Here is an 18,955-nt window from a genome sequence, read left to right as displayed (position 1 = left end):
TGTGTTATAAATCGATGTACGTTTTAGTTCAGGAAAAATTAAAGTTTATTTGTAGAAAATGGGACAAATGCAACTAAAGCAGTTTGAAGACTGTTATTAAAACATTGGGGTTGTGTTGACCTAAGGGGTTAACGGTGAGAAAGATAACGTAATTGTTATATTACTGGGTCGAGTAATATGTATCGTTACGTTACTAGTTGCTTGATGCAGATGGTCTGACGGTGTGATCCTGAAGAAACCATGAGTCTTCTACTTAAAGCAAACTAATTTATCAAAGTAACGATTAATTATATTTGAGTTTGGCACTCTACAGAACTAGCTCTAGAAATCAAGTAATTAAATATTGATGTATTAACTGATATATTAATACTAGCTAGGCTGAGAGCTATCTATCATACACTTCCACTTACTAAACATTCCTGGGTTGAAAGAGACCAAGATCCTCTAGGAACTGATACTTATACTGGAATCTAGTGGTGCCCTCTAGTGTTAGTGTTACAGCTAGATGTTATAATTAACCTTTTAGTTATACACACATATACAATAATAAAACAGCAGGTGGGACTGCTTAGCTGGAGAATTGAAGATCAGGGGCGTCATTCTCCGACCCCCGCCGGGTCGGAGAATGGCCGTTGGCTGCCTTGAATCCCGCCCCCGCCGAAGTCTCCGCTCCCGGAGATTGGGCGGGGGCGGGAATCGGGCCGCGCCGGTTGGCGGGACCCCCCGCTGGATTCTCCGGCCTGGATGGGCCGAAGTCCCGCCCAGGAATTGCCTGTCCCGCTGACGTAAATCAAACCTGGTATTTACCGGCGGGACCAGGCGGCGTGGGCGGGGTCCTGGGGGGGGCGCGGGGCGATCTGACCCCGGGGGGTGCCCCCACGGTGGCCTGGCCCGCGATCGGGGCCCACCGATCCGCGGGCGGGCCTGTGCCGTGGGGGCACTCTTTCCCTTCCGCCTCCGCTACGGCCTCCACCATGGCGGAGGCGGAAGAGACTCTCCCCACTGCGCATGCGCGGGAAACTGACAGCGGCCGCTGACGCTCCCGCGCATGCGCCGCATTTCCGCGCCAGCTGGCGGGGAAACAAACGCCATTTCCGCCAGCTGGCGGGGCGGAAATCCCTCCAGCGTCGGCCTAGCCCCGACATTGAGGGGCTAGGCCGCCGAAGATGCCACCTTTGGGCCGGCGCGATGCCCGTCTGATTGGCGCCGGCTTTGGCACCAGTCGGCGGACATCCCGCCGTTGGGGGAGAATTTCGCCCCAGGTGTCTACACTGCTTGCAAAGAAATGCAACCCAGAGAGTTATTTTGGTTTGGAGTGAGAGCTAGTTTAAATAGTATTCAGTGAACCGTGGAAGGTTGCATCATTATAGAGATGGTTAGAGCTTAAACATATGGTGGTATTCACTTTATTTGTGTGCTTGTTGGGGGGTGGGGAGGGGGGTAGTGAGTGTTCTTCAGCAGGGGGAAATGGCCATTCTGAAAAGTAGGCGGATGTTAGCAGGCTTTAGGCAGCAAAAGTGTTGCTCTTAACTGGCCCTGTGTAGTTAGGGGTTGGGAGAAGACCCAGGAGCCGTTTGGTAGCTCCGTGCAGTTAAAGCTCAAATGAAGGTCTGGAGAGCTGAGAAGGTAGTAGAAGGCCACTGACACCCTGTTGGGAAAGGTTATGGCTCTGAAGAAGCCCTGGGCGCCATATATAATTGGTGTAAAAGTAAAATACTGCAATTGCTGGAAATCTGAAGAAAAAACTGAATTTTCTGGAAAAGCTCAGCAGGTTTGGCAGCAATTGCGGAGAGAAAAAAGACAAGTTAATGTTTTGAGTCCGTACAACGTTACTCGTTTTTCCCCCCCTTCAGATACGCTGCCAGACCTGCTGAGTTTTACCAGCGTTTTCTGTTTTTATTTATCATATGTTGGCGTAGCTGGGGAGATTGGAGCTTCATGAAATCCAGGGGTAGTGCCAGCCCAATGAAGCTAGCCAGGGGTTAAAGAGCGGAAATCAGCCATAGAGGCTGGAGTGCAGACTTGGGAATTCAAGGAAACAGAGTTTTTAGGGTCGAGATTGAAACCCTGGGAGACATGCAGTCGTTGAGGCACTCAGAATTGGAGGCGCTTTGAGGGCATTCAGAAACTTGATCTTCAAAAGCGAAAAGTTTGAAATCTCTCGGCAGTGCCACAGAGTTTTAACAAGTTTGGTTGATTCACGCTGTTACTGATATAACGTTGGGGGGGGGGGGGGGGGAGGGGGGGTCACATAGAAACATAGAAAATAGGAGCAGGAGGAGATTATTCGACCGTTTGAGCCTGCTCATCCATTCTTTATGATTGTGGCCCATCCAACTCAATAGCCTAACCCCCCCCCCACGATAGCCTTTGATCCCCTTCATCCCAAGTGCTATATCTAACTGCTTCTTTAAAACATACAATGTTTTGGCCTCAACTCCTTCCTGTGGTAACAAATTCCACAGGCTCACCACTCTCGGTGAAGAAATGCCTCCTGCTCTCTGTCCTAAATGATCCACCCCGTATCCTCGACTGTGACCCCTGGTTCTGGACTCCCCCACCATCAGGAACATGCTTCTTACATCAACCGTGTCTAATCCTGTTAGAATTTTACAGGTTTCTATGAGAACCCCCTCCTTTTTCTGAACTCCAGCGAATACAATCCTAACCAACTCAATCTCTCCTCATTTGTTAGTCCCGCCATCCCAGGAGTCTGGTAAACCTTCGTTTCACTCGCTCTATAACAAGAACATCCTTCCTCAGATAAGGAGACCATAACTGCACACAATTGCTGAGGAATCTGTAGGATCTGTCTTGATCGCATTTGCTATTCATTATACCGTCCTTACCTTCTCCCATGTTTGATGTGCAGTGCTGCCCCTCATGCTAATAAATAGTTGCCTCTCTCTAAGGAAGAGAATTGCTTGTGGTTCTTTGTGGACCATCGGTAAAGTTATGTTTACAAGAAAAAAAATCTGTGTTAAGGGATGTGTGCACATAGTCTCCTAGATCTATTATGTAATAAAGAAAAGGTCATATGCTGAATTTCTTTCTTGATAAAAAAAAAGTACTGATTTTCAATTAATACTTCTAGATATGCCCAGATTGGTATCATTTTCTTTTCAGAAAAGTACATTCACTTATTTTATGAAGCAATCATACATTATCATGTTTGTATGCAGTTATGGATTGGCAATTTTTACAGATGCCACATAGAAGCATCCTTTCTGGCTGCATCACAGCCTGGTATGGCAACTGCTCGTACCAAGACCGTAAGAAACTACAGAGTCATGAACACAGCCCAGTCCATCACACAAACCCCACCACCCCCAAAATTGACTCTGTCTACACCTCCTGCTGCCTTGGGAAAGTGGGCAGCGAAATCAAAGACCCCTCCCACCCGGGTTATTCTCTCTTCCAAATTCTTCCATCGGGCAGGTTCGAAAGTCTGAAAACATGCACTAACAGGTTCAAAAACAGCTTCTTCCCCACTGTCACCAGACTCCTGAATGACCCTCTTGTGGACTGAACTAATCTCTTCACACATCTTCTCTACTGAGTAGCACTACACTTCATATGTTCACCCGATGTCTGTGCCTATGTATTTACATTGTGTTTTTATGCATGCCCTATGTTTTTTCATGTATGGAACAATCGGTCTGGACTGTACGCAGAACAATACTTTTCATTGTACCTTTGTACACATGACAATAAATCAAATTCAATTCAATTCAACTCGCTGCACCCTATTCTCTCATGGCAAAACCTGGCTTTGTTGTCAACCCTGCTGACAAGGGCAGTGCTGTTGTTGTCTGTAACTTGCAGAGGCTGATCGCCAACGATCGGACACGTCTTTCTACCTCCCTCTGGACTATGACCACACCCCCAGATATCAACCTACCGTTTCCAGTACTGTCAATAACCTCATTTGCACTGGAGATATTCCCTCCACAGCCTCCAACTTCCTCGTCCCTCAAATAAATAAAAGGAGTTCCGAAGATGAGCCTTGAAATGTGAACTCTGCTTCTCTTTCTACAGATGCTGCCAGACCTGAGTTTTTCCAGCACACTGCTTTTATTTCAGAACTTGAGCATCTGCAGTATTTTGCTTTTATAAAGATTCTGAAGGGGCTTGATAGGGTGGATGCTGAGATTGTTTCCCCTGGTGGGGTAGACTAAAACACACGGATGCAGTCACAGTTTAAGGAGTCGATCATTTTGGACTTCACACAGAGGGTACAAATCTTTGGAATTCTCTGCCCCAGAGAGTTTAGATGCTCCATCATTAAATCCATTTAAGGCTGGGATAGACAGATTTTTGGTCCCTCAGGTAATCAAGAAATGTTGGGAGCGGGCAATAAAGTGCAGTTGAAACCAATCATCGGCCATGATCGTGTTGAATGGTGGAGCAAGCTCGACGGGCTATGTGGTCTACTCCTGCTCCTAATTCTTCTGTCTCCATAGTTGAACAGTGATAAGGTCACTTGGATCTGTGAGGATCCCCTTGAAGTATATCTTCTTCCTAACATGTTTCGATTCCCTTTCAGCTTCAAAAAGTCTCTGCTGAGTTTTATAACATTTCAGTGGATCTTCAGCAAAAGGCGTCAAATGTTAGTGATATGAAAAAAAACTATTGGAAAAAATTTCCTGTAAGCTATATTTTTCATCATTCAGTGTACTCCCAATGTGCAATTAAATCATATAGATCAAGAAAGGTGTTTAATTCTATTTACCGTGCTACAGAAGGGGAAATTCATTAAAGTTCCTGCTACTGACTACTGTTCAGTGACAGCGTGGGAAAGTGAGCTTATGTGGAAGTTAGGTGAGGATGTTTTAGAGCTCAGCTGTAATGTCTTACCCAGTTAAGTTGCCTTGTCATTGTCTAATTTCCTTCTTAAAGAATACCCCGCCCCTGTCCAACGTCTTGGATGATTCATCCCAGTGGAACCATGAAATCATACCCCACCTTGAGTAAGTGTCTTCAGGAGAGAGTGGGAAACTTGTGATTTGAAAAGCAAGATTTAATTTATAAAGGACCACATTTACTCCCTTTCCTGCACGACAAATCATCTCCCAGCTGAGTGGCCAAACTACAGCTCTTTCCTAAGGTGCTGCTAGCACTCCTCTGGAAGAAGATAAAGTCCAAAGTGACTTCCCAACTGTTCAATATTTTTTATTCCCGTTTCTCAGTGGTAAAATATCTAGCCATTGCAACTCAGCATTTGCCCACAAATTGAGATTGGCAACTCAGTGCAGATTAAATAACAGGTACAGTACCAGCGGCTTGGCACTATCTTTAACGACACTTTAAGTTGAAAACCACATTTTTTTCTGTGCTCTATTTATCCAGCTGAAAGCTTCAAAATTACCAATGAAGTGAAAAGGGCAGATGAGTTCTTAAGGAAACGGATCAAAGAAGGGGATTTGCAAGCAATTTTCCTATTGGGACAACTGTACTTTGAAGAGGTGAGCTAATAGTTCATAAATATAGCAAAGAACTGTGAGATTGAGAGTGATTCACGGAGGTAAAATCATTAAAATAATCTTTTTCTTACTTAACATTACCAAAACTGATATTGTGCATCATATGCTCCAACACCGATTTTCGTCATCAGTTCAGTGGAGTGAATAACATTATTAACTTTCCTTTCCCTCAAGAAAAAATTGCAGTGTACAATGGGCTTAACTTCTATTTTGATTTCAGTATTAGCGCATACATGATCTATAGCCATATTATCAGATATTTTCTGGCATCATCTCTGCCAAACTTTATAATGGGTTTGTTTTTTAAAAATTTTTTTATTAAGGGGCATTTTAGCGTGGCCAATCCACCTACCCTGCACATCTTTGGGTTGTGGGGGTGAGACCCACGCAGACACGGGGAGAATGTGCAAACTCCACTCGGACAGTGACCCGGACCCGGGAGTAGTTTATTATTTGTGTCTGAATAAGCACTTTCATATTTCTCTGATATTCTCTTCATGCTGGTTCCCTCATCCCAGAAAATAGAAAGATAGATTTCTGCCAGCCATCTGCCAACATTATTCTTGGCCAAATATTAGGAGATAGCAGTTGTGTAGTCCCAATGTGCCAGATCAGAGAGGTGACCACTGCTGGGACTACAGGCAGTCCCTGAAGAAGAGGAGGTAATGGAGGCTAGACTGAAGGTAGGTCAGGGTATCAGCTGGTAGGCTCCAGCAAAGGAGGAGGCTGGATGGCCAGGTTTGAAAAGCTGTTGAGGGAAGGTTAAAGGTGGTGAAATGATTTTGAGTGATGGGAGTTTGCCTCTGCTGTGCACAGGGGACCGCCTTTCCCCACTCTCACCTGCCACCAGTCTTATCAATGAAAACCCCTGGTTACGTGCTTGAGTAAAATAGCAGTGGGGTGGGATGAGGCACTTCTGAGGGTAGGCGGGCCACCTGTCCTCTCCACGGCCTTTTGTAAAATGGAAGAAGGTCAGAGGCAGACTGGAATATGGTGGGCAGACCACACTCTGCATTTTATAAGCCCACCCCCACACCGCCCCCACCAGGGCAGAGAAATCTAGCCCTGGATTTCAACCTCTCTGATGGCATCAGCTGCTGCTATTACTGTCCCTTAATGGACTCAGAGCCTCATAAATGCAACTAACGAAGGAATCACATCTGTTTCTCAATCTCAATTACTTAAAATTAAGATGTATTTTTCACAGAAACCCAAAGAGATTCTCCGTCGGCCACACCAAAATCAGGATCAGCGATTGGGCGGAGAATCTGTTTTGATGCCGAAATCATGGCGGATGCTGGGCTCACGCCAAACCGCAATTCTCCAGTGCCTCGACAGCGGCATCAATGCAGTCCACTCTGCACGTACAGTAAACACCGTTTGCATATCATTAGCGGGCCTGACCCAGTATTCTCCAGGGCCTCCGCCTCCACTACGGGGAATTCCCGGCAGCAAGGTTCACTTGTGCTTTTAAAAATCAAGAAACAGACGCTGTGGCTGATGAAGGGGAGAGAGAGAGAGGAGGTAGGACAGGGAGAAGCGTGACCTGGGCGTGCTGAAACTGATACTTGCTGGGTGGGCTGGGAAGGGGAGGCCCTGGTGACACCCCACGGGACTGGGGCGGTATCCAGGCATGGACTTCATTGCTGTGCCCTGCAAGGCAGCCATCTTGCTGCGCACCACACTGACCACACAGCTTGGCCCCTGATTATGCAGAGTGCCACCGACCATATGGGTGCCCAACACCACCAGCCCCACACTGCACCCTCCACCCTACTGTAGTGATCTGTACATCTGTACATACATCTGCACATACACCAGGGACTACAGCACAGATATAACAGCCACAGCATCATTAGAGGGCAGCAGCAGAGATGGGTATAAAGGGTCCAGCCCAAGGGAGGATCCGCCTCTTTCAGAAGCACAAGGCTAGTGAGCAGCAGCAGACAGACACAGCTCAGCATAGGCAGTTTACCTTAGCTTCATGGGTCATACCTCTTGACTATTATATCTAGTTGAGCTCTGGAAACAGAACAAACCCACTGAATAAAGTATTTGTGTTAACTGGAAGTCTACAATCTTTATTCAGACTTAGAGAATAACATATGGTGCCAGAAATGATTTCAGAAAGCTAGCTAGACACCAGCAAGAGAAGAAAAACTTAAACCGGATATTCGTCTGTGGAAGATGCAGCAAATGGATCCTCGATGACTAACTGATTCGATGGAACTTGTTGCAACTCCATGGCAGCTGGAAACACCCAGTAATTTAAGATATAACTGGAAAATGTTTGAACAGCTGTTCCAAATATTTATCACAGCTAATGATTTAAGCACTGCCTCTGACGCAACAAAAATAGCCCTACTACTCTCAACAGGAGGGCATGAAGCTTGAAAAATCTATAATTGCTTTAATTACTTAGAAGGTGAGGGCAACACCAAAGTAGAAGTAATACTCGAAAAATTTGATGAACGCTGTAACAGTCAGTCTGGTGAGATGCTGGAAAGATTTAACTCTTGTCAGAGAAACGGAGGGCCCATCTCTGATTTTATTACAAATCTCAAGTTAATACCACAAGGCTGTGATTATGCTGATTTCAGAGACACTATGTTAATGATCAATTAATTTCTGGACTATCTGATCAAAAATTGAGGGAAGAATTTTCACAAAATAAGTATTTAACTCGAGGAATCACTATACAAAAATGCCTTGCTTATGAACAAAAACAAAATCATTACTTTGAGTCTCTACAAACACAGAATCATCATTTGGAAAACAAAATCGGTAAAAATGGCACGATAACTCACCACGAGGCAGAGGCAGAGTTGAATCAGAGGAAGACAGAGGTTCTGAGCGGCAGCCATCTTGAGAAAGGAGCCGCACATGCGCAGTTGCGAAAAGAGCGCACAGTATAGGAAACTCGGAGTGCACATGGGCAATCGAGTCCTACGCATGACGTCACGAGCGTCATGATGTCAGAGGACCAGGACCACGCCCACTTAAAAGGGAAATGCATGAAAATGAACAAAAAGACATTTAAAGCTGCAAAACCCAATTTTCTTGCCTCAAAAGACAGAACAATGTCCTAACTTACACCAGCAGTTGAAAATAACTTTCACAACACCCTGGAACAAGCAGTCTGCACCACCCAAAGTGAATAGCACAATGAAAAATCCGAAACCAAAGAAGATGATTTGTTCATTGAACATGAAGAGAATAATAACAACTCCGAAACAAAAAGGGATGATTTGTCTATCGAACAGTACACACAATACTATTCAGAAATGGCTGAGTTATTCGGAGATCCTGATCACAGCATCAGCAACACGGTTGAAAAGCTCAACAGGACTCTTCTCATGGTAGATGAATTCAATACCATGGTACCATGGCAAATCGTCGATACATTGGATGACAGCAATACCCAAGGCGAAGACGACGCCACACAGAGGGCTCAGAACAACTCCGTTGAGAGAGCACTAATCGACTCTACAGCGAGAACACTGCACGACTCCAAAAAGGGAACGATGACAGACTCCACGGAGAGCGCGATGAAGGACTCCACAGAGAGAGCGATGAAGAACTCTACAAAGCGAGCAATGAAAGACTCCACAAAGAGAGTGACACAAGCCTCCACAAAGAGAGCGACGCAAACCTCCACAAAGAGAGTGAAGCAAGCCTCCACAGACAGCTCGGTGACAGATTCAAAAATGGAAGCAAGCAAACACTCCATAGCGAACGCCATGCATGTACAAGACCATGAAGATCTATCAAGCTTATTTGAGCCACCAGACGAAGACTATGAAAGTCTACCCAGCTAATTTAACCAACAAGAAGACACTGAATGTCTACCCACTGTATGTGAGACAAGTGACGAAGAAATCACAATTCCCATACAGGATGTGCAGGATCACAGTGAGACTGACATATCTCAGCTCGTCTGCACAGAAGCACTCAATAATCAGAGCATGGACTCTCATGAGTCGAGAGAGACCACGTCAATTGAAACCTTGAAGATTTTGACTCCAGAAGAAGAGCACCAAGAGTCCAGAGAGACCACGTCAATAGAAATCTTGAAGATTTTGACTCCAGAAGAGGAGCACCAAGAGTCCAGAGAGACCATGTCAATAGAAATCTTGAAGATTTTGACTCCAGAAAAGGAGCACCACGACCCACAACAAAATGAAATCGTGAAGATTTTGACTCCAGAAAAGGAGCACAAAGAGATCACAGATGATTCAAATGAACCTGAAATGACTCCAAAAGAGGAGCACCAAGAAATCAATGATGATTCAAATGAACCAGAAATGACTCTAGAAGAGGAGTACCAAGTAAACAAAGAAGAGGAATCGAATCCACCACAAATGACTGATGTCACCAACATCAATGCAACATCAGATCATTCTCACAATTCTCAAGAAGAAACGCACAATGTAGCAGATACCACAAAGGACACGGACACCAATAACTGTGACAATGACTCTAATCATCCACAGGGCACACTCATTGAGCGCAACAAGAACAACAAAAACCGCAAGTAGCACAGCAGAAACAAGAACAACAACAGCATCAACAAAAACAACATGCAGCGCAACAAGAACAACAAAAGCAACAAGAAGCATCCCAGGAACAACAAGCACAATAAGAAAAATGACAAGAACAGCGACGAAAACGACAAAAACAGAAACAGCAAGAAAAAGAACAAGAATAAAAGCAGAATCAACAAGCGCGACAAAAAGAACAAGAAAGACAATGAAAAAACCCAAAACAGAAACGACAAAAACAACAACAAGAACGACAACGAAAACAACAAAGACAGAAATGTCAGAAACAACAACAATGAAACAACGACCTGTACAACATGGTACAACTCTGTACGGGAATGACAATGCCACAGCACACTGCGAAACAATGACAAGACTACAAACATGCCATGGCATGATAAAGAATCTCGCGAATTCACATCTGCTCCAGAGCAAACAAGCAAAACAGCTTTCACGAACGATGAAGAGGCTGAATCATCAGGCCCGGGCAGGCATGAGAGGCCAGACAACATGTGCACCAGGGCTGCTCTGATCACCTCCAGGTTCACCAACTAGTGATGGGGATGGGGGACAGGGCAGAGGCACGTACACCGCAGCTTCCACCACCCCATCTGCAATCCCCTCTGTGATACATACCTGCCACACTATGGTGTGCAGACTCTGGGTTGGCAGTCACAGCGGGCCTGATCCATGGGATGGAGGATGATGAGAACCCGCTCTGGGATGAGCTCTGGTGCTCCGCATCGTTTGACAACCTCTGACTCCTGCACAGGGTAGCACTTTCCACCGTTCACCCAGGTGATTCTTCCATGCCTCCATTCCTCGGGGCAGCATGGTAGCATAGTGGTTAGCACTATGGCTTCACAGCACCAGGGTATCAGGTTCGTTTCCCGCTTGCGTCACTGTCTGTGGGGCGTCTGCACGTTCGCCCAGTGTCTGCGTGGGTTTCCTCCGGGTGCTCCAGCTTCCTACCACAGTCGGAAGATGTGCAGGTTAGGTGGATTGGCAATGCTAAATTGCCCTGAGGTTAGATGGGGTTTCTGGGTTATGGGGATGGGTTGGAGGTGTAGGCTTGGGTCGGGTGCTCTTTCCAAGAGCCGATGCAGACTCGATGGACTGAATGGCCTCCTTCTGCACTGTAAATTCTATGAAAAAAAAATTCTATGCCAGCTGGCCATTCCATCACCTGGTCCCATTGAATCCCTGGGGTGGGACACGGGAGCGGTGAGCGGTGGCTGAACTGTAGTCCCTGAGCCAAGCCCAGGTCCAACGTCCGCCCATTTCCCCACCCACCTGCGACCAGCATCGACCAGCCCACCCCTCACACCCTTATAAGTGTGCACAGGCGTTTAATGTGAAAACATATATACAGATTTGTGCCCAAGCCCCTATTGCTAAACTATGCCCTGCACCCAAGCCAACTTAACTGGTGTTTAGTTTTGTGGCTTGACGGGTCCTAACGCTAGGCCTTGGTGGATCCCCAGACGACACATCAGGACTGGAGGTGACCTGCTTGGTTCGCACTCTGCCACCTCTTCTGGGGCGACCGGGCCTGGATGGGCATGGCTGCTGCTCAGGTCGCGTGGTGCTGCCCTATTCTCCCTGTTGCCCATGTGATGTGCCAGGGACAGGAGGGGGTGGGCGTGGCGTGGGGAGGGGGGAGTCCGAGGTGCTGTGGTGTTCTGGCACCTGTCTACGGAAGTCATCAGCAGGGGCCCCTAATCACCTCGTCCTCCCTCGGGTGCCCGATGGCCCCCGGTCTACTCCATGGGATAGGGGTGCGAGTGGAGCTAACCTCTGAGGCTCCTCCACGACCTGGCGCTGCCAGCCCGCTGCAGTCTCGACCAGAGAGTGGACTACCTCTGTCTGGGACTGCGGCACATCACGCTGTGACTAGCCACCGCATCTCCGGCGGTCCCCGTCCAGTCTTCTCCTGCTCCCGGCGGTTATGGCGGCCTTCTCCGCAGGGTGGGGAGATGGGGAATAATATGCACAGTGTTAGACTGTCCGATGTAGGCAGCCTAGGTGGTGGGTAGCTGGTGGCGTTAGTGGCCAGGGCACTTGGCCACGGCTTCCGGTATGGGTGCTGGCATGTGGTGCAGGGTGGGGGTTCGGCCACCGTCCTGGTAGGTGGGTGCGGTTACAGCTGTGTGGCACGGGGGTTGATGTCAGGGGCACAGTGCTGCTTACTCACCCTGGTTACTCTGAGGAGATCGTGTAGTTTATGCCTGCACTGCTGACCAGTCCAGGCGGTGTTGCCCACGGCGCTGACCACCTCTGGCACCTGTGACCATGCCCAGCGAACAGCAGCGCCCGGCAGCCTTCTTCCCACCCCAGGGTTCAGAGTCGCCCACCTCCTCCATGGCGTCCACCAGAATCTCGAGTTTGGCATCCATGAAACGGGGTGCCGCTCTCCTCGCTGCCGTATTGTGGCTGGGATGGTGTGTGGGAAGAGTGAAGTGTGTTTTTGCGGCTGCAGCTTGTCAGCCGCCTGAGTGTAAATTATGAGCCCGGCGAATCGTGCACCATTTCTCATTATAATCGATTGTGTTCCATGTGGCACTGGTGCTAGCCCCTCAATGGTCGTTGAATGAGCCCATGCGCGGTGTCAGTTTTGCTGTTGTGAAAGTCCACAAATTCTGCCCCGGTGCAAACAGTTAGTCTCAGGAATGGAGAACTTCACCGCCAATGTTAATGGAAGTATTCCTATGCAGAAGCTAAGACACAAATTTTCTATTTTTTGGAATGCTGAAAGAAATTAGGTGCATGTTTTATATGGTTTGATATATTCACCGTGATAGAACAGTTATCAGATTTTAAAAACATCAGCCAGGAACTTTCTATCTCTTGATATATAAAAACCCAAACCTAAAGTCAACTTCCTATAGATGTCAGTGAAGGCTGGTAGCAATAAACAAACTTGAGTATTTACATGAACAAAATTTAAGATTACCCTGATTACCCTACCTATTGGATGACTCTTTCTCGTATGCATTTAGGGATGCTATGAAACAGCTTTTGCAGAGTTTAACAAAATTAAAGACACGGACATCCAGGCTCTCTATCAGCTCAGTGTGATGTATTACGATGGCTTAGGCGTTAAGGCGAATCCTGTGAGTAAATAAACCACTATTACTGTCTTTGTGGGCAAATGATATAATCAGAATAAAGTAAATCAGAATGCAAACAATTCTTCACGAAGACGACGGTGTATTGCTGACTGCTACATCCACATCTGTGATCCATTCTTCTGTCAAGTGAATTGCTGTGATTGCATAATTTACTTGCAGGAATATGCACAATTATTTCATACTTTGAACTTCATTTGAAGCCTAAAGTCACAAGTTCTTAAATCTGGCAAGGAAGGAGAGAGTAAGAAACTGGTGCAATACTTTGCTTGCCCCATGAGGTAGAGGTCATTGATCATTGAACTGAAGTGGTCTACAGTTCTAGGAATGGAAGGCGTGCAGGCACTTAGTGAGATTTCTAGCAGGTTTACCACTTACGCCAAAGAGAAGTTGCAAATCAGAATATATAAAATTATGGAATCATCTTCCCTGCCCGAGTGCCATGCAATCCTGCCTCACTTGGCTGTGTGTCAGCTACTCCTGCAATGAATCGGTCTTGAAAAGGACTGATAATTCCTCCTCATCTCCGTTTTAAAGGATCGGCCCTTTAGTCTGAGATTAAACCTATCGATCTCTGGCTTAAAGATACTCCGTTATTTGGCCTCCACAGTCTTCTGTGGCAAAGAGTTCCACAGATTCACCACCCTCTGCTGAAGTAATTCCTCCTCATCTCTGTTTTAAAGGATCGGCCTTTAAATTGTAAGATCGGCAGTGAAAGTAGAAAATTAACTAAGTGAGCCAAGCTTGGTTCTTTCCTCCCTGCCATTTTCTCAGTCATTAAACTCGTTGGGAGTTTAGAAGGATGAGGGAGGATCTTATTGAAACTTACAGGATACTGTGTGGCCTGGATAGAGTGGACGTGGAGAGGATGTTTCCACTTGTAGGAAAAGCTAGAAGCAGAGGACACAATCTCAGACTAAAGGGCCGATCCTTTAAAACAGAGATGAGGAGGAATTACTTCAGCAGAGGGTGGTGAATCTGTGGAACTCTTTGCCACAGAAGACTGTGGAGGCCAAATAACGGAGTATCTTTAAGCCAGAGATCGATAGGTTTTTTTTGATCAATCAGGGGTTATGGGGAGAAGGCAGGAGAATGGGGATGAGAAAAATATCAGCCATTATTGAATGGCGGAGCAGACTCAATGGGCCGAGTGGCCTAATTCTGCTCCTGTGTCTTATGGTCTTATTACCAGGAAGAGGGACAGGCAAAATGTGCATTAACCAAAGCTATGTGCAGCGCTGACTGCTGTACTTACCACTATCTTATCATTTCAAAGCTAATCACCAAGATCTATCACCCCTAAACGTCCCCAGTGCATGAAGCTTCAGAAGCGACTTCCGGTAGCGGCCATGACCTGCTGGGTCACGCGAATGGCAGCTCCTGCCGGGATCGGTGTTTCGGGCCCTAAAAGGAGCGGAGGCGGAAGTTAACAGGAGGGACCGGCGTGGGAACAGACGTGGGAACAGACGTGGGAGAGGCCCCCCGCCCCCCCACTGGTGCATGGAGAGGACCAGGAGCGGAGCCGGCAGACGCGCAAACCCGGGGAAGAAGGTCCGGGAGGACAAAATGGCGGCCGGAGAGGATCGGGAGATGTGGGCCCAGTGGGTCAGAGAACAGCAGGAGCTCCTTAAAAACTGCTTCATGGAGCTGAAAACGGAGATGCTGGCCTCCATGGAGAGAATTGTGGTGACCCAGAAGGCGCAGGAGAAGGAGATCAAGGAGGCGAGGAGGAAGGTGGCGGAGAACGAGGATGAGATCCTGGGCCTGGCGGTGAAAGTGGAGGCGCATGCAGCGCTCCATAAGAGATGGCAGGAGGGGCTGGATGACCTTGAGTGCAGATCTCGGAGCTACAATCTGCGGATACTGGGCCTTCCTGAAGGAGCGGAGGGGGCGGACGCGAGCACGTACGTGGCCACAATGTTGGGGACGCTGATGGGCACGGGGACCTTCCCACGGTCCTTGGAGCTGGATGGGGCGCACAGGGTTCTCGCCAGAAAGCCGAGGGTAAACGAGGGCGATGGTGATTTGGTTTCAGCGCTTGGCAGACCGGGAGCGGGATCTGTGGTGGACGAAGAAATAGCGGAGCAGTAAGTGGGAGAAAGGTGAGATCCGAATGTACCAGTACCTGGGAGCTGAGCTGGCGAGGAGGCGTGCAGGTTTTAACCGGGCGAAGGCGGTCCTCCACGGTAAAGGGGTGACGTTTGGGCTCCTGCACCCGGCGGGTCTGTGGGTAACATACATAGACATAGACATAGAATTTACAGTGCAGAAGGAGGCCATTCGGCCCATCGAGTCTGCACCGGCTCTTGGAAAGAGCACCCTACCGAAGGTCCAAACCTCCACCCTATCCCCATAACCCAGTAACCCCACCTAATCCCCATAACCCAGTAACCCCACCCTACGGGCAATTTTGGACACTATGGGCAATTTAGCATGGCCAATCCACCTAACCCGCACATCTTTGGACTGTGGGAGGAAACCGGAGAACCCGGAGGAAACCCACGCACACACGGGGAGAACGTGCAAACTCCGCACAGACAGTGACCCAAGCCGGAATCGAACCTGGGACCCTGGAGCTGTGAAGCAATTGTGCTAACCACCATGCTACCGTGCTGCCCCGTGGTGCCAGGACAGGCACCACTATTTTGATACACCAGGCGAGGCGTGGTCGTTCATCAGGCAGGAGAAGCTGGACCTGAACTAAGGGACTGTGTATGGGGGTGAAATGTGCGGGTGGTGAGGGACTGAGGGGAAGACGGCAGGTAAAGCATAAGTTTATGGGCATGTCTGCCCTAGTTTGGTTGGGGGTTCTGTTTATTTTGCTTGTTTTCCAGGTGTTTTGTTTTCCAGGTGTTCGGTACTAGGGGGTGGGAAACGCCCGGGACGGGCTGCGGCGCACGGGGAGGTCCCAGATGGCGCTTGCCCCTCTACCCTGCAGGGGAGGGGGGGTAGGGTGGCCCGAAGGAGGTAACAAGTTAAGGGTTGGTATATAGAGGCGGGAGCGGCCGGGGTCAGCATGAGTGAGCTGACTCACGGAAGCACAATGGGAGGGAAACCAGAGCTAAGTGGATGGTTGGCAGGGAGGTGCTGCTTTGCTGACTGAAGGGGAGCCAGGTGAGGGGTATGGATGGAGAGTCGGGCGGGGGGGGGTCGCCGGGGCGAGAGCTGGAGGAGGGAGGCGGTGGCACGCGGTTGGCCGAAAAAGGGAGATGGCTAGTCGGTGGGGGGTTACACCCCCCCCCCCCCCCCCGACCAGGCTGATCACGTGGAACGTGTGGAGCCTCATTGGGCCAGCCAAGCGGTCCCGCGTGTTCTCGCATTTGAAGGAGTTGAAGGCGGACGTGGCCATGTTGCAAGAGACGCACTTAAAGCTCGCGGACCAGACGAGGCTAAGGAAAGGATGGGTAGGACAGGTGTTTTAGGTGTTTCACTCGGGGTTGGACTCAAAGACCAGAGGAGTGGCTATTTTGGTCAGTAAACGAGTGGAGTTTGAGGCAGGGAGCATCGTGGCGGATAAGGGGGTCAGGTATATAATGGTGAGTGGCAAGCTGCAGGGGGCCCGGGTGGTGTTAGTGAATGTATGTGCCCCGAACTGGGATGATGCGGACTTTATGAGGCATGTGTTGGGTAGGATCCCGGACCTGGAGATAAGTCACCTGATTATGGGAGGGGACTTTAATACGGTCTTGGATCCGAGCTTGGATCGTTCCAAGTCCAGAATGGGAAAGAGGCCAGCGGCGGCCAGGGCCTTGTGGGAGTTCATGGGCCAGATGGGGGGAGTGGACCCCTGGAGGTTTACGCGGCCAAGGACGAAGGAGTTTTCCTTTTTCTCCCATGTCCATAAAGTCTATTCGCGAATAGACTTCCTTGTGTTGAGAAGGGCGTTAATCCTGAGGGTGGAGGGGGTAGAATAGTCAGCCATTGCGGGCTCGGACCATGCCCCGCACTGGGTGGACCTGCGACTGGGGGCAGAACGGGGTCAGTGCCCTCTCTGGCGACTGGATGTGGGGCTGCTGGCGGACGAAGAGGTGTGCGGGCGGATAAGGAGGTGTATTGAGAATTATGTGGGAGCGAATGACACAGGCGAGGTGACGGTGGCAGTGGTTTGGGAGGTGCTGAGGCCGGTCATTAGGGGAGAGTTCATCTCCATTAGGTCCCATAGAGAGAAGAAGGGGAGGGCAGAGAGGGAGAGACTGGTGGGAGAGATACTAGGGTAGATAGGAGGTTCGCGGAGACCCCAGAGGGGGGGCTGTTGAACGAGCGCCGGAAATTACAGGCGGAGTTTGACTTGCTGTCCACGGGGAAGGCGGAGGCACAGCTGAGGAAAGCGAAGGGGGCAGTTTATGAGTATGGGGAGAAGGCGACTAGGATACTGGCGCACCAGCTCCGCAGGAGGGAGGCGGCCAGAGAGATTGGGGGAGTGTGGGATAGGGAAGGCAACATGGTGCTAAGCCCAGAGAGGGTCAATGAAGTCTTCCGGGAATTCTACGGAAGGTTATACGAGTCGGAGCCTCCCGGGAAGGGGGAAAGGATGAGGAAGTTCATGGACCGGTTGAGGTTCCCAAGGGTGGAAGCAGAGTGGGTGCAGGGACTGGGGGCCCCGGTTGGGTTGGAGGAGGTAGTCAGGGGGCTGGTAGGCATGCAGACAGGCAAGACCCCGGGCCCGGATGGCTTCCCCGTAGAATTTCTCGGAGCTGTTGAGCCCGCTCCTGATGAGAACCTTCAATGAGGCAAAGGAGAAAGGGATCCTCCCTCTGACAATGTCGCAGGCATTGATCTCGCTTATCCTGAAGAAGGAGAAGGATCCGCTTCAGTGTGGGTCCTACAGGCCAATATCGCTCCTGAACATGGATGCCAAGCTGTGGCAAAAATTCTGGCCACCAGAATAGAGGACTGTGTCCCGGGAGTGATTGGGGAGGACCAGACGGATTTTGTTAAGGGCAGGCAGCTGCATGCGAATGTGAGGAGGCTCCTGAATATTATCATGATGCCCTCGGAGGGCGGGGGGAGGTGGAGGTGGTGGCTGCGATGGATGCGGAGAAGGCCTTTGACAGGGTGGAGTGGGAGTATCTGTGGGAGGCGGTAGGCAGGTTTGGATTTGGGGAGGGATTTATAGGGTGGGTCAAGCTGCTGTATCAGGCCCCTGTAGCGAGTGTGTCCACAAACCGGCTAAGGTCGGAATATTTCAGGCTGCACCGGGGGACGAGACAGGGGTGTCCCCTGTCCGCGTTGCTGTTTGCCCTGGCAATTGAACCGTTGGCCATTGCGCTCAGGACTTCGGGGGATTGGAAGGGACTGGTGCGCGGAGGGGAGGAGCACCGGGTCTCCCTCTACGCGGATGACCTGCTGTTGTATATTTCGGACCCGTTAGAGGGGATGGGGGAGGTCATGCGGATCCTGGGGGACTTCGGGAGGTTCTCGGGGTATAAGTTGAACATGGGGGAAGAGTGAGCTGTTCGTGGTCCACAATAGGGGCCAGGAGGATAGACTGAGGGAGCTCCCGCTCAGGATAGTGGAGAGGAGCTTTCGTTGGGGATACAAGTGGCCAGGAACTGGGATGCCCTGCTCAGGCTCAACTTAACCCGGCTAGTGGAGCAGATGGAGGGAGAGTTTAAAAGGTGGGATATGCTCTCGCTTTCCTTGGCGGGAGGGGTGCAGACTGTGAAGATGACGGTTCTCCCCAGGTTCCTCTTCGTATTTCAGTGCCTCCCATTTTCATCCCCAAGTCCTACTTTAAGCGGGTGAATAGGATTGTGACGGGATCTGTGTGGGCGAATAAAACCCCGCCAGTCAATAGGGTATT

The 18,955-nt window shown here is 49.4% G+C and overlaps 1 protein-coding gene across 1 annotated transcript in view; it reads left to right on the top strand.

The window, feature by feature from the left end:
• LOC140429984 (LRP2-binding protein-like) overlaps positions 1 to 18,955 on the top strand; it is an 82,160-nt gene that overhangs the window by 33,431 nt on the left and 29,774 nt on the right. Inside the window, exons 5-6 of the mRNA XM_072517560.1 lie at positions 5,350 to 5,465; positions 13,024 to 13,137. Coding sequence (XP_072373661.1) covers positions 5,350 to 5,465; positions 13,024 to 13,137 — 230 coding nt within the window. The remainder of the gene's footprint in view (positions 1 to 5,349; positions 5,466 to 13,023; positions 13,138 to 18,955) is intronic.

This window comes from Scyliorhinus torazame, chromosome 9 (genome assembly GCF_047496885.1).
Source record: "Scyliorhinus torazame isolate Kashiwa2021f chromosome 9, sScyTor2.1, whole genome shotgun sequence".
Taxonomy (NCBI): Eukaryota; Metazoa; Chordata; class Chondrichthyes; order Carcharhiniformes; family Scyliorhinidae; genus Scyliorhinus; species Scyliorhinus torazame.
This window is presented reverse-complemented; position numbering and strand designations above follow the sequence as displayed.